Source organism: Sus scrofa, chromosome 7 (assembly GCF_054392235.1).
Source record: "Sus scrofa isolate SSC_HxYL_T2T_F1_AM1 chromosome 7, Sscrofa_HxYL_maternal_Yorkshire_Landrace_v2.0, whole genome shotgun sequence".
Taxonomy (NCBI): domain Eukaryota; kingdom Metazoa; phylum Chordata; class Mammalia; order Artiodactyla; family Suidae; genus Sus; species Sus scrofa.
Window position 1 is genome coordinate 108,115,466 of NC_139389.1, and position 13,140 is coordinate 108,128,605.

At 39.9% G+C, this 13,140-nt stretch overlaps 1 protein-coding gene across 1 annotated transcript in view; it reads left to right on the top strand.

Annotated features, from left to right (window-relative positions):
• DNAL1 (dynein axonemal light chain 1) overlaps positions 1–11,230 on the top strand; it is a 55,603-nt gene extending 44,373 nt beyond the window's left edge. Inside the window, exons 10-11 of the mRNA XM_001926259.6 lie at positions 813–953; positions 6,055–11,230. Coding sequence (XP_001926294.3) covers positions 813–953; positions 6,055–6,095 — 182 coding nt within the window. The 3' untranslated portion in view covers positions 6,096–11,230. The remainder of the gene's footprint in view (positions 1–812; positions 954–6,054) is intronic.
• The last annotated feature ends 1,910 nt before the right edge of the window (positions 11,231–13,140 follow it).

Consider the following 13,140-nt stretch of genomic DNA (forward strand, 5'->3'; position numbering starts at 1 on the left):
ACAAGATACAAAATGGGGACATCTCTTTCTAAATACAGAAGGAAATACCTATAAGAGTTCCTATCTTTCAGCTAAACACTTGAAATTTATATTTAAATGTTTACTTAGAATGATTATAATTGAATAGGTCCTAGTCCTATTAATCATGAAAATATTAAATTATTGTCCAAAGGCTAAAAGGAATCAGTCTAATAATTCTTGGATGGAAGACTTACTTAACATATATACTACTTTTCTTCTTTACTGTACATTATCCATTAAGCATTTTAAAGCCCTGTTATATGCCATGAACTATGCCAGGTTCTTGAGATACATAGTTGAATAGGACACTATCCCTGCCCTTAAGGAGTTCACAGTTCAGTGAGGAAGGTTAGCCTATAAATTAATAATTATAAAACTATGTGATAAGTTATACAATAGAGGCTAAAATGAGTTGCTTTAAGAACTCAGAGATGAGGGAAGGGGCAGAGACAAAGGCAGCTTAGCTTAGCCCGTACTGATGCAGTACAGCATAGAGAAGACACGTCACTGGCAACTGATTTGTTTATTCTGAACCTCATTTCCTCTTCTTATCCCATCCTTAGACTAGCATAAAGGTAGAAGAGGTATGTTTCCCTTTTCCTCCCTTTTCATAATGTCTTCAGAGAATGACTTTATATGGTATAACTTCTCTTCCTTCAAAATCTTAAACAACAATTGTTCTGAATAGTTGCAAGCTGAGGGCTAGTAATATTGGAATTCACCCCCAAAATCATGATAGTCAAAGTTGGAATGGAACTGTCATATATGGAATATATTCTTTGTACTTATAGCTGAGTTTGTGAAGCTGGCAGAACTGCCCTGCCTAGAAGACCTGGTGTTTGTAGGCAATCCCTTGGAAGAGAAACATTCTGCTGAGGGGAACTGGATTGAAGAGGCAACCAAGAGAGTGCCCAAACTGAAAAAGCTAGATGGTAAGTGATTCTGGGCCAGCTTGCAAATGTTATCTGGGTATAAGAATTTAATTTTTTAGAACAGAATCATGAAAAGGAACAAAACTAAAGAAAATGATAGGTTATCTCTCATCTACAAGGCCATTTATGTCCATAGGAATTTTTTTTTTCTCTTTAGGGCTGCACCTGTGGCATATGGAAGTTTCCAGGCTAGATATCGAGTCAGAGCTGCAGCTAAGGGCTACACCACAGCCACAGCAATGCCAGATCTGAGCGTCATTGCAACCCACACTGCAGCTTGCAGCAACACCAGATCCTTAACCCATTGAATGAGGCCAGGGATCGAACTGCATCCTCACAGATACTATGTCAGGTTCTTAACCCACTGAGCCACAATGGGAACTCCCATAGAATTTTATGGTCCAGGTTTGGGCCAAGGTGAGATGAAAAACTTCTAGAATATTTAGACTGGTGTAAGATTATCGCTAAACCAAAAGCTTATAAGAAACCTAGGCTTACTCTCAAGTCCCAAAGATATTATTTTGCAAAATAATTAGACATGAATGGTGAGCAGTTGCTTTTTCACAGTTGCATCAAAATTTTAGTGTTCTCTCTCTCCCCCATAATTTTAGTTTCTCAATATCTAAGATATGTGTCAGTGTCAGGAGAGATCCCTGACTGACTGGCTTCAAGTCTCAGTTCTATAACTTAATAGCTTTTTTGTCATTGTGATAGTTAATTAACCTTACCAAACACTTTTATTTTGTGATCTAAAAACTAGAAATGATAGGAGTTCCCATTGTGGTGCAGCAGCAGAATCTAATCAGACTAGTATCCATGAGGATGTGGGTTTGATCCCTGGCCCCGCTCAGTGGTTTAAGGATCCAATGTTGCTGTGAGCTGTGATGTAGGTCGCAGACGTGGCTCAGATCCTGTGTTGCTGTGGCTGTGGTGTAGGCTGGAAGCTACAGCCCAATTTGACCCCTAGCTGGGAACTTCCCCTATGTTGTGGGTGTGGCCCTAAAAAGCAAAACAAAACAAAAATAAAAAAACAAACTGGAAATGATAATAGTCACAAACCTCTCTGGGTCTTTCCTTCTCCCAGTGGCTATCTGGAAGCCCGGCTGGGATTCTGACTGTTGTAGAACCACAGACTTCCCTCTTTTCTGCCAGCCCAGGAAAATATCTTTCTAGTCTAAGGAGATCCCCCTCCTCAGACTGTCTCACTATCCCCTCCTTCTTTTCCTTGTCATTCTACATCTTCTCACAAACTCTGTCTTCCCAGTGATCTTCTTGGGCTTTTCAAAGACAAAGGCCAGTAAGTCTGATGGTCTGTTTCTGCTTTTCCACACTATCCTCGAAGCAATGATGCACAGAGCTGACTAGCCTACCTGACTGAAGGAGGAGAAAGGAAAATATTTAGAAGAAACAAATTATCCAGCTACATGATGATCATCTTTATCAACCAATGTACCAAATGTACATTTTCTTTATATCTTCATCACCATACTCATACTGATATTCACATCCAAAACAAAACTCTTCTCTCCCCTCCTAACCACCCCTGATGCCCTGCCATTGTGCCCTTCCTATTCAGTATCTTTCCATATCTCCCTTACCGTCTCTATCTAAAGCTCAGTGCTCATCCCTTTTATCCACCCCAGCTTACTATGACAGCTGTTGGGACTGCATCCCTATGGAGGGGTATTTTAGAATCCCTGAGGAAAGAGTGGGGGAGGTCTAGACAGTTTGAAAAGGTTTTACAGGTGATTCTGGTATGGCTCCCTGGAAGAGATGTGCTCATCTGTCCTCCAGTTGGGAATTACTGACGTAGAAAGCTCTTAAATAGCTCTTTTCCTACTCCAAAAACTTTATTTTTCTTTTTGCTTTTTAGGGCCCCACCCACAGCATATGGAGGTTCCCAGGCTAGGGGTCAAATCTGAGCTACAGCTGCCGCCTGCATCACAGCCACAACAACACAGGATCAGAGCCACGTCTGCGACCTACACCACAGCTCATGGCAACACTGGATCCTTAGCCCACTGAGCAAGGCCAGGGATTGAACCTGCAACCTCATATTTCCTAGTTGGATTCATTTCCTCTGTGCCACAACGGGAACTCCCAAAAACATTTTAACAGCTTGATTGATGTATAATTGACATATAGTTAGCTGCATATATTTAAAGTATATATTTTGATATGTTTTGACATATGTATATACCTCTGAAACCATCACAATTAAGATAGTAATCATATGATAGTGACTGTAGTTAACAATACTGTGTTGTATACTTGAGAGTTGCTAAGAGAGTAGATCTTAAAAGTTCTCACCACACACATAAAAAGCAGGCAAAATAATGTATGATGTTAGACGTTAAGATAGAATATACCTTTTGTGGAGTTTCCGTCGTGGCTCAGTGGTTAACAAATCCAACTAGGAACCATGAAGTTGTGGGTTCGATCCCTGGCCTTGCTCAGTAGGTTAAGGATGCGGTATTGTGAGCTGTGGTGTAGGTCGCAGATATGGCTCAGATCCCATGTTGCTGTGGCTCTGGCGTAGGCCGGTGGCTACAGCTCCAATTCGACCGCTAGCCTGGGAACCTCCGTATGCCGCAGGATCGGCCCTAGAAAAGACCAAAAAAAAAAAAAAAAAGATAGAATATACCTTTTGTGGGGGGACAGTGACTGGAAAGGGGCTGCAGAAGGTTTGGTGGTTCCAGTACCATTCTCTTCTTAATCTGTGAGCTGGTTACTGTTAGAATGGTGGGGAAGAAGGAGGCAGAGGCTGGAGCTGTGCGATTGCAAGCAGCTTTATTGACCAACAGAGTGGGTCAGGAGCTCTGAGCAAGCAGGATTCAGCCCCCGCCCCCGCAGGGGAGTGTTTGGTCTTTTATAGACAGGGGTCACTTTTTGGAGCCTTGTAGTCTATGGCCTTGGGGCTCTCTGTCTTTGGGAACTCATCCCTTACTTGGGCCTATTCGTTAAGAAGGAGTCTGCCAAGTCTGGATTTGGCTGGGTTATGCTGATTTTTTTTTGTCCTTTTAGGCCTTGTTTCATTTTCCGCCTAAGATTCCTCCCTGTTTTTAGTAGGAAAAGGGGCGAAAGTCTTTTTTTCTATAGCTTCTTCCTGAATAGGGGCGTCGATTTGTGGTGGTGGGGTGGGGGGGGATCTGGTGCTATCTGTAGGTCTGTAAGGCCAGAATGGAGTTTACCCTTTTGTCTGTGATTGATTCAATGGTTTTCTTACACCCGTTGTGAATTGGAGGCTGGCGTGGGGTGCGGAGTGGCAGGAATCATCAGTGGGTGCTTGCAGTTTCAGAGCTCAGTCAGCCGAAAGTGAGGAAAAAATGTGTTATGGAAGCCTGGGTTAGGACGAAAGGAGATATTTGCTTCATCCGTCTCCCTTGCAGGAAATCCTTAGCTACTGGCAGGTCGGTATAGACCCCCGACTAGGTCTTTTGGCCCAGCTGGGCCAAAAGGACTGCCTATGCCTTATGAAGTCACCAAGAGATAAGAATGGAACTGCGGATTGGGACTGCACACTTGCTTCGTTTCTGGGACATGTCTATTCACACATGGGCACTCTTAGGGTGGGGAGGGAGAAGAGGTTGGAGGGGATATGTAGGGCAGGCTTCTACTCTTTTGGGCTGAAACTACTTGCCCCTAGGACTTAGAGGGACCTTTGGAACACCCCAGAGAGTAGCTCTGGCTGGTGTCCTCAGTTGTCCCTTCAAGCCTGGAGTGTTCGTGGTGGCCCGAGGGATTGAAAAGGAGGGCCAGGTAACCCTCCCAGGTGTTGGCACCAAGAACGTTAGAACGGTGGGAAGAAGGAGGCAGAGGCTGGAGCACTGAGATTGCAAGCAGGGTTTATTGACCTACGGAGTGGTCAGGAGCTTTGAGAAAGCAAGGCTCAGGTTCCCCCTGCAGGGTAGTGCTTGGGTTTTTATAGACAGGGGTCGTTTTGTTGAGTCATGTAGTCTGTGGCCTTGGGGCTATCTTTATTCTAGGGAACTCAGTCCGTTACATGGGCCTGTTCAATAAGAAGGAGTCTGCAAGTCTGGATTCAGCTGGGTTATGCTGACTTTTTGTCCTCTCAGGGCTTGTTTCATTTTCCATCTAAGAGTTACCAGATGTGTTCACTTTGTGTGCATTTATCAATCTGTACATGTATAATTTGTGTGCTTTTTATGTATATTTCAATGAACCATTCACTCTTTCCCCCACCACCACAAACATGCTGTGGCAAGTGCAGAGAGGTAAAGCCCTGCTCATTGCCATAAAGAATCATCATATAGGAAGAGGCACTGGAGTTGGTTCTTAATTAAAGGTAGGGCCTAGATGGAAGGGGTGTTGGGGAGGGCATTCCAAAGTGGAGGAACTTTGTTAACCAAGAGTCCAGAAGTAGGAGTTTGCAGCACAAGTTTGGGAGACTGTGAGTTGACTAGTTTATGTGGAGTGGAGGGTGTCTGCCTGAATAGTTGACTAGGGTCAGATTGTGGGCACATTTCAAATGTGAGAGTTTGGAAATGGGTGGTTCTTGGCCCAGTGAGAGCCTGCAGATGTATTTTGTTTTCTGTGCTTTTGTTATCCCCCCCCACACCATTTCCTCCCAGTGCTTAATATTTGGAAGAGTAACATAAAGATTCAAATTCTGACAGTACTAAGATTGAATATTTTATTGTGAAAAATGAACATTTCTTTGTGCTTGTTTGGTTTTTTTGGTCATATCTGCTCAAGGCCCCGGGCTTGAACCCGCACCACAGCAGTGACAACACCAGGCCCTTAACCCACTGAGCCACCAGGGAACTCCTCTATATTTTACATACAAAGTTTTTAGTGTTTATAGGCCTTTATCTTTCTACCTAGTACCTAAAGGTGTTTTAATTTGCAACTCTGAATTTGGGAGCTGAATATTTATAATTACTTTTACTAATTCATTTGAGAATTCTCCTGAGAGGCTTTTTGGATATTTGGAAATTAAAAAGATTATTTTATGTTATTATCTTTATTACAGCATACTTCACAGCATCTCAGAGCTCCTCAGGTTAATAGAAAAATATTTTCATTTAGAATTTAATAATCTGTTGAAAATGACCAGAAATAATTTTCTTTTTTATTTTAGGTACCCCAGTAATTAAAGAAGATGAGGAAGAAGATAACTAATACTACTTTTTCCACTTTGTGTTAACTTATTTAAATGTCATAAGAACAATAGATAAGTTTTATATAGTGGTCTATTTTAAAGATTCTGTGTGGGGCAAATGATTCTTAAGATAAAACCAATCTCTCATTACTACCTTTTTTTCTCTTAACCTATTCAGTGTTTCTCCCCCAAAACGGTTACACCAACTTTATATATTCTAGTTCTTTTTTTTTTTTTTAAATTGTCTTTTTAGGGCTGCACCTGCAGCATATGGAGGTTCCCAGGCTAGGGGTCAAATCGGAGCTGTAGCCACTGGCCTATGCCAGGGTCACAGCAACATGGGATCCGAGCCGTGTTTGCGACCTGCACCTCAGCTCATGGCAACACCAGATCCTTAACCCACTGAGTGAGGCCAGGGATCAAACCCACGTCCTCATGGATGCTACTTGGGTTCATTAACCACTGAGCCATGTGGGAACTCCTAGTTCTCTTTTTAGAAACTACAAATTTTCACTTTTTGTCTTCAGTCTCCATTCCGTACTGCTGTGGCCCCATCTACTGAAACCTTTATAGACCAGTCATTTTTAACAACAAAGGAACAAATGTGGTTCTTTATTCTTTGCTTAGGTTTTTTTTTTTTAGGTCAGGCATTTAAAAATATATACTTAACTTTTAAGTCTGTAGACTCTTTCCTAAAGGTCCATCTCTTTATAACACTGAAGCACAAATGTGTCATACCTTTGGTTTGGTAAGAGTTCCTCTTAGAAATATAGCAGCAGCCCTAGAATCAAGACTCCAAAGTCCAATGGAAAAGCTATAGTGAAAAATGGAAAAATGAGTATCTTGGAGGCCTTATAGCCTATGTTATATTTAATTATGTGTTGTTCCAAAAGTATGTGCATTGTCAACTGGAATTTAGCTGGTGTTTACCTGCATGGCCACTCAAGTCCTGTGCACAGTCATCCGGTCATTCTGTGACCCAGGTCAGTGGTTAAAATGACTGTCATGATCACTCCTTTAACTAATACTTTGGCCTTATTACACATGTGGACCTGATTTTAGGCACACTTTTTGGTTTATAGTTCCTTATATGTTATATAAAGAAATATATATAAGCAGTAGTTATATTTGGATTCCTAGCTGAAATATTGGCCATTCATAGTTTTAAAAATTTGCCCTAATAACTTGGGTCTGTTGGGTCCCTCATGTGGGAGAAGTGATTGTTATAGGGGTGTAGCACTTAAAGACTGGATTTGGTATCTTTCAATAAGTGAAATTTAATATTATATTTTTAGAGAAATTCTAAGTTAAAATAGCTCTTTAAATGCATTATATAAATGGTTTTAGAGGGAAAAGGAATGTTTCATTATGGAATCCTAGGCAAACGGCAGTATTTTGAGGATTGCCTCTCTGTAAAGCATTGCAGGTGATTTAACCTCAAAATTGCAGAGCGATAGTTGGATGCCAAGCTTAGAATTTATAAGAAAAAAATGGTTTTTGGAAAATGTGAGATATGGTAGTCGGGAACTGGATGTGTAGTCCATAGCAGGCCATGGCCAAATCAGTGATAGACTGCAAAAGTCAGAGGCCCTCTGCCAAAGTGTGCCTAATGTCCCTCAACCAGAGACTGCTGATTCTTATTTTCCCATTTCCTTGTATAAATCAGTCTAGAGGGGAGAGTTGTTCTTTAAAGGTGTTTGAATAAGTAGTCCTGGCTTTCAGATGTTTTCAGCTATCATTTAAGTAGAAATTATGTGATTTTTCTCCGAGTTACTCTGATCAAAAGGGACCACCGCTTTGACAATCAGTGATAAATAAAAGTCTAACAGTTTTTTAGCTTTTAGCTCTTCCTTATCATCTGATAGGAAGAAATCTTTACTGTCTTATACATTCAAAGCCTTTGGGTATTTCTTTTGTGAACCATAGGCAATGAGAAGTTCCCTTGGTGATGTTTAAGTCCCTTGTTTTAACCAAGAGGGAAGATGATCTTCTTTTATTGTCCTTTGCACTTCATCTAGTAGGTAAGCTTGAAGCCATATTGCTATGTATGGATGTACTTTCTAGAAGTTACTCTGGAAGTGAATATAATAGTGAATGACTTCATACTAAATTTATTTATAAAATGGCTTACAGTATTGGTGTTTGGTTTTTCTGAATTCTGTATATAGAAACTAATTTTCTGTTTCTACTTGTTTCTTAATGTCTTTTAGTCACTGGTAGTTCTCAGAGAAGTGTAAGGTGCTTTTCTGTGTCCATTTCCCACAAAATTTATAACTCCGTTCTATTCAACAAATATTTGAATGACTTCTGTATATCCTTTTCTTGGAACTAAAGTCAAAATCCACTGACTAGAAAATGGAAGATGAGGTAGATGAAAAAGTTCAGAATGTTCTCTTGAATCATTCTTTAAATTGTCCTTTATTGCTGCAAATTTAGCTGATATTAAATGCCTTTGGTTTATGCTTCTCGGATTAGCTATTTGACCTGCTTGGAATGGGTTCTCTCTGTGCTCCCTTTTTAAAGCATTATGCCATTCTAGTGGATCATTCCGTTTCTTCTACTCTTGTAATAATGGAGTCAGTACATTATTTTTCATAGGAAATGTTATTTTAGCCTACCAAGGAATTCAACTTTCCCGTGTTCCTTAACTCTAAGCTTATGGCTGTTATTACCTAGTCAGGGCTTGAAAGGCTTTTATGTTCTCTGTTAATAGGAGTTTGTTCCTTTAAACCAGAGTTTCTCAGCCTTGGCATTATTAATATTCTCAGCTGGATAATGTAGTGGGGGGCTGTCCTGTGTCATATAGGATGTGTAGCAGCACCTCTAGGTTTTACACACTAGATGCCAGTAGAACCCGCTCCCAAGTCGTGACAACCAGGAGTATTTTCAGATATTGCCATATCTCCTCTGGGGCAGAAGGGTAGGAACAAATTCGCTCCTGGTTAATACCAGTGCTTTATAGCGACATTCCTTTTGTCCAGGGTCCATTTATTTTCACTCTGCAGCCGTGTGCTACCTGAGTTGTTATTTAAGAGAAGATGGAGTATTTAATAATCATGGATGGAAAGAAATGGTCACAAGTGTTTCCTTTTGTAGTGCTTATTTTAATAATTTTCACATAACATTAGAAACTCAGGGCTGGAAGGTTCAATTTATGTTTTTCAGCAGTATCTCAGCTTTGATTGTTTAGCATTCTTGCTTATCTGAGGACAGTAATTATTAACCTACCTCTCTCTTACTATCAACAGAGTCCAACTTTGATAGATGTTGCTTTGTCTCTAACATTTTGAGTGTACTTTAGAAAATGGATCATCATTCTTTTAAATGTCTATTTAATGTACTCATTCCTTATCCAATAATGCACAAAGTTTGCAGACTGTAGCATCACAAAATACAGAAAAATATTGTGTAAAATTTGGTAATCATATATGAAAGTAGCTGCTGTAGACACTGACTTTGAATGTGATCAGAAGAATGTCTGGTCATGGTAACTAGGCAGTAACTTTGGTATGGGTACTGGACCTGTTCTACAAATAGAGGTGGTGTAAGGCAGAAATGTGGTACCTGTGTAGAAAGAGGAATTTTGACTTGAATAAATGCTTCTTCTGATACCTCTTACCAGTGGTCTGAAGTAGAATAAGGAAGAGTAAGAAATAAATCAACTGTTGACTTACTCTCAGAGTTGGTGATGTGTAAGTAGAGTTGAAGGTGGTAATTTATATGACCCAGGACTTCCACCTGGATTTTTCTTAGGACTAAAAGGAAAAAGTATAGGGCCTTGAAAGGCTGGAATTAACCATTACCTTAAAAAAACTGAGAAGTGTCAGAATATCAATCATGAGTCGTTAGTCTAACTGCAGTCTGTCAGTTCACCAGGACCTTAACATTTATAAGTACTGGTAAAGGGAGAAAACTAACTGCTAAACTGAAAGTTATTCTTTACCAGAAATTAGTTCCTCTGACACACATTTTATTTGGGCTGCTTAATGTGTCTGTAAAGAATTAAATATGAAACAAGATTCAGTGTAGCAGAGTTGGAACTTCTCATACAGCTAACTTGACCATGTTCCTTTATCTTCACTTGAGCATGAAATTTTTTAAACTATAAAATAAGTGCAATAAAAAAATTAAGGGTATGCTTTTTAAAAAAAATCACTGAACTTTTAGAAATCCCACATCTATATCTCTATGCTTGCCTTTTTATAAAGTTATTGCAAAGTTTACCAGTTACTGCAAAGAAAGAAAACTGAAAGGAAAAAACTAGACGGAATCTTACCTTTTTCAGACCTAAGAGAAATTTTCACTAGACACTTGGAGAAGTCATACGAGAATTCTAATTACTTTCCCATATTGGGCAGGTTACAGGGGAACTAGCCAACCAAATGATGACCTAGCAAATTTAACAAGGGGGTGGGGGAGAGTAAACTATTTTTCAGTAGATTTGCACTTTAAAATGAACTGGATGTTGGTGGAAAGTACTCTCAAAGGGCAGATGGTGAAATACCTAGCCTGCCTGTGGATATTGGCCAATCAAACCTCATCTTTGCTCGTTCTAAGCCCACCTGAGCAGTAGTTGTCTCTTGACATAATCAGAGTCACGATTTCCATGTTTCCGTCCGTGGTGCCGTCTTCCATGTCTGCCACATCACGTCATCCCCTCTAGCAGATGTGTCAGGTAGAATTCTCCTACTCAGAATAGAAACTTTGTGAGTTATCTTTCCTACATCTAGATTTTAAAAAATTAATGTAGATGTTGGCTAGTTTGGCTAATGTTACAAGAGTGGGAAGTTCTTTGCCTCTGATCAGCAGGGTTCCTGCCTCTGAGGTGCTATTGCCTAGAGGGATCAATCCTGTCGAAAGACTGGTGAGTTGGTAGCTGTAGAGAATATACACATAGCCGGCTATGTCTCCCAGGCTGTCAGTCATGATCATGAGCATCATTCCAGAATGTCTGGCTTCCAGCACCAACTCCATTCTGAAGAACATTTTAACATCTATTAATACTTTGGTAATAATCTTTTATATGCAGGATTTTTGTAGCATGACTTTATGACTAAACTTATTGTGTTAACTTATTTAGAAATGTTGAGTTTCTGAGTGTTATTTTGTCAGATTTGTTTTAAAATAGTAATAAACTGTGTTATTTTATAAAAAATAATTAGTTTGTATCTTTTTTGGTTACATGTCCATTAATTTTAGCTAATATAAACCAACCACGTAAACTTCCAATGATATTCACTTCCGAAGAAATTCAGCCTTTGGATAACATTCCACACAGCTTGTGTGTGTAAAAAGGGTTGGGGGGGGTATTGACTCATTTCTCTTTTTTTTGCTTTTTTAGGGCTGCACTCATGGCATATGGAAGTTCCCAGGCTAGGGATCAAATCAGAACTACAGCTGCCAGCCTACGCCACAACCATGGCAATGCAAGATCTGAGCTGTGTCTGTGACCTACACCACAGCTGGATGCTTAACCCACTGAGCGAGGCCAGGAATCGAACCCACAACCTCATGGTTACTAGTCGGATTTGTTTACACTGAGCCACTACAAGAACTCCCTCATTTCTTTATGCTAAACTTTTTTTTCAGTGGTTTACTACAATGATAGTCTCCTCTCTCAGGTTTCTAAGTCTTCCCCAGAAGTTCTCTGGGCACCATCTCAAATGACTAGGATCCTGGAAAGGGCACTTCCAGGGATAGCAAGTTACTACTGCACATGGCCATTCCTAGTCCTCTCCTCACTTCCAGGAGTGTACGAGGTAAAAGGCTGGCTGATAGGCCTTTGATTTGTGGTCTGGAGTAACCTGACATTGGCCAGTCCTTTTATGATACGCAAGAAACGGCAAGAACTCAACAGTAGCAATAATATTACACATTTTCCCAGCACACATTCAGTCAAATGTAATTTTGGTCACAGAATGAGACTATAGTGCAGTTTCTACTTCTTTCGTCCACAATTCTTTGGCTATGAGGCTGTTTCTTCTGCTGTCCTCCTTTAAAAAGCACAAAGATTTAAATTTGAGCCTATAAAGAGAAAACCTTAATTCAGATCATAAACAGCACATTATTTTTCTTTGTTTTATAGAAGGTAAACATCAGGAATCCTGACATTGTTTTCTGTGTATATGGTATTGCATTAAATATGTGCATGTAGCTATACACTATTATATATAATAAAAGAATCCTAAGTGATGGTCGTCCCTCCTAATATGCAATCAGCTCAGCAGCCATAAAAAGAAGGTCCATCCCTATGTACACATAGAAGGACGCCCATGATTTACTGGGTGAAAAAAAAAGAAGCCATCATTTGTTTTTGCTCTGAGTGTAATGTGTGTATATGTGTGTGGGAGGAGAGAGTATGTTTATGATGGGAGTGAATGTGTGAAGGTAAGACTGTGAGAGGAGAGGAAAGTGTACCCAGAGCCATTCCTGTGGAAATGAGGGGGGAAGGGGGGGAGTGGCGAGGATATGCGAAGATCTGCATTATCTGTTGTGCAGGTCAAAGCTGTAGAGATGCGTGTGTTGAGAGGAGAAAGGGAGGTACAGATATGGGAAGTGAGGACACACACGTGTGCAAGAAAAATCTCTTGGCACATATACCAATATTAGCCTGTATAAATAAATGTTTTACTTTACGATTGTTGCAAAGGCTGACTATAAATTTAAAGCCTTGTCACTAGGGGAAAACCCCCACTGAACACTTATGTTCATTTAATCACTTCTGGATTTACTAGAATTTCAAAAGATGAACATCTTCAGTCACTGAATCTCTTTACAACCAAATAAACATGCTATTGAGCCATATGTCCCTTTTTAAACTCTTGATATAAAATGGCTGCTGAAAAACTGAAACAATTTTATGCAGATATAATGAGTTATTATTCCTGTGAAACATTTTTAGCTGAAAAAGAATTTGAAAGGGGAGGAAAAAGCATTGCTAGATAACTTCCTGAACCCTATTTCAGGATGTTATAACATTTTATAATAAGTTAATATTCACTATTTTGCCTTCTAACATTTGTAGAAAATATGCAGAAATTGAATATATTAAAAAGTACTGCAATT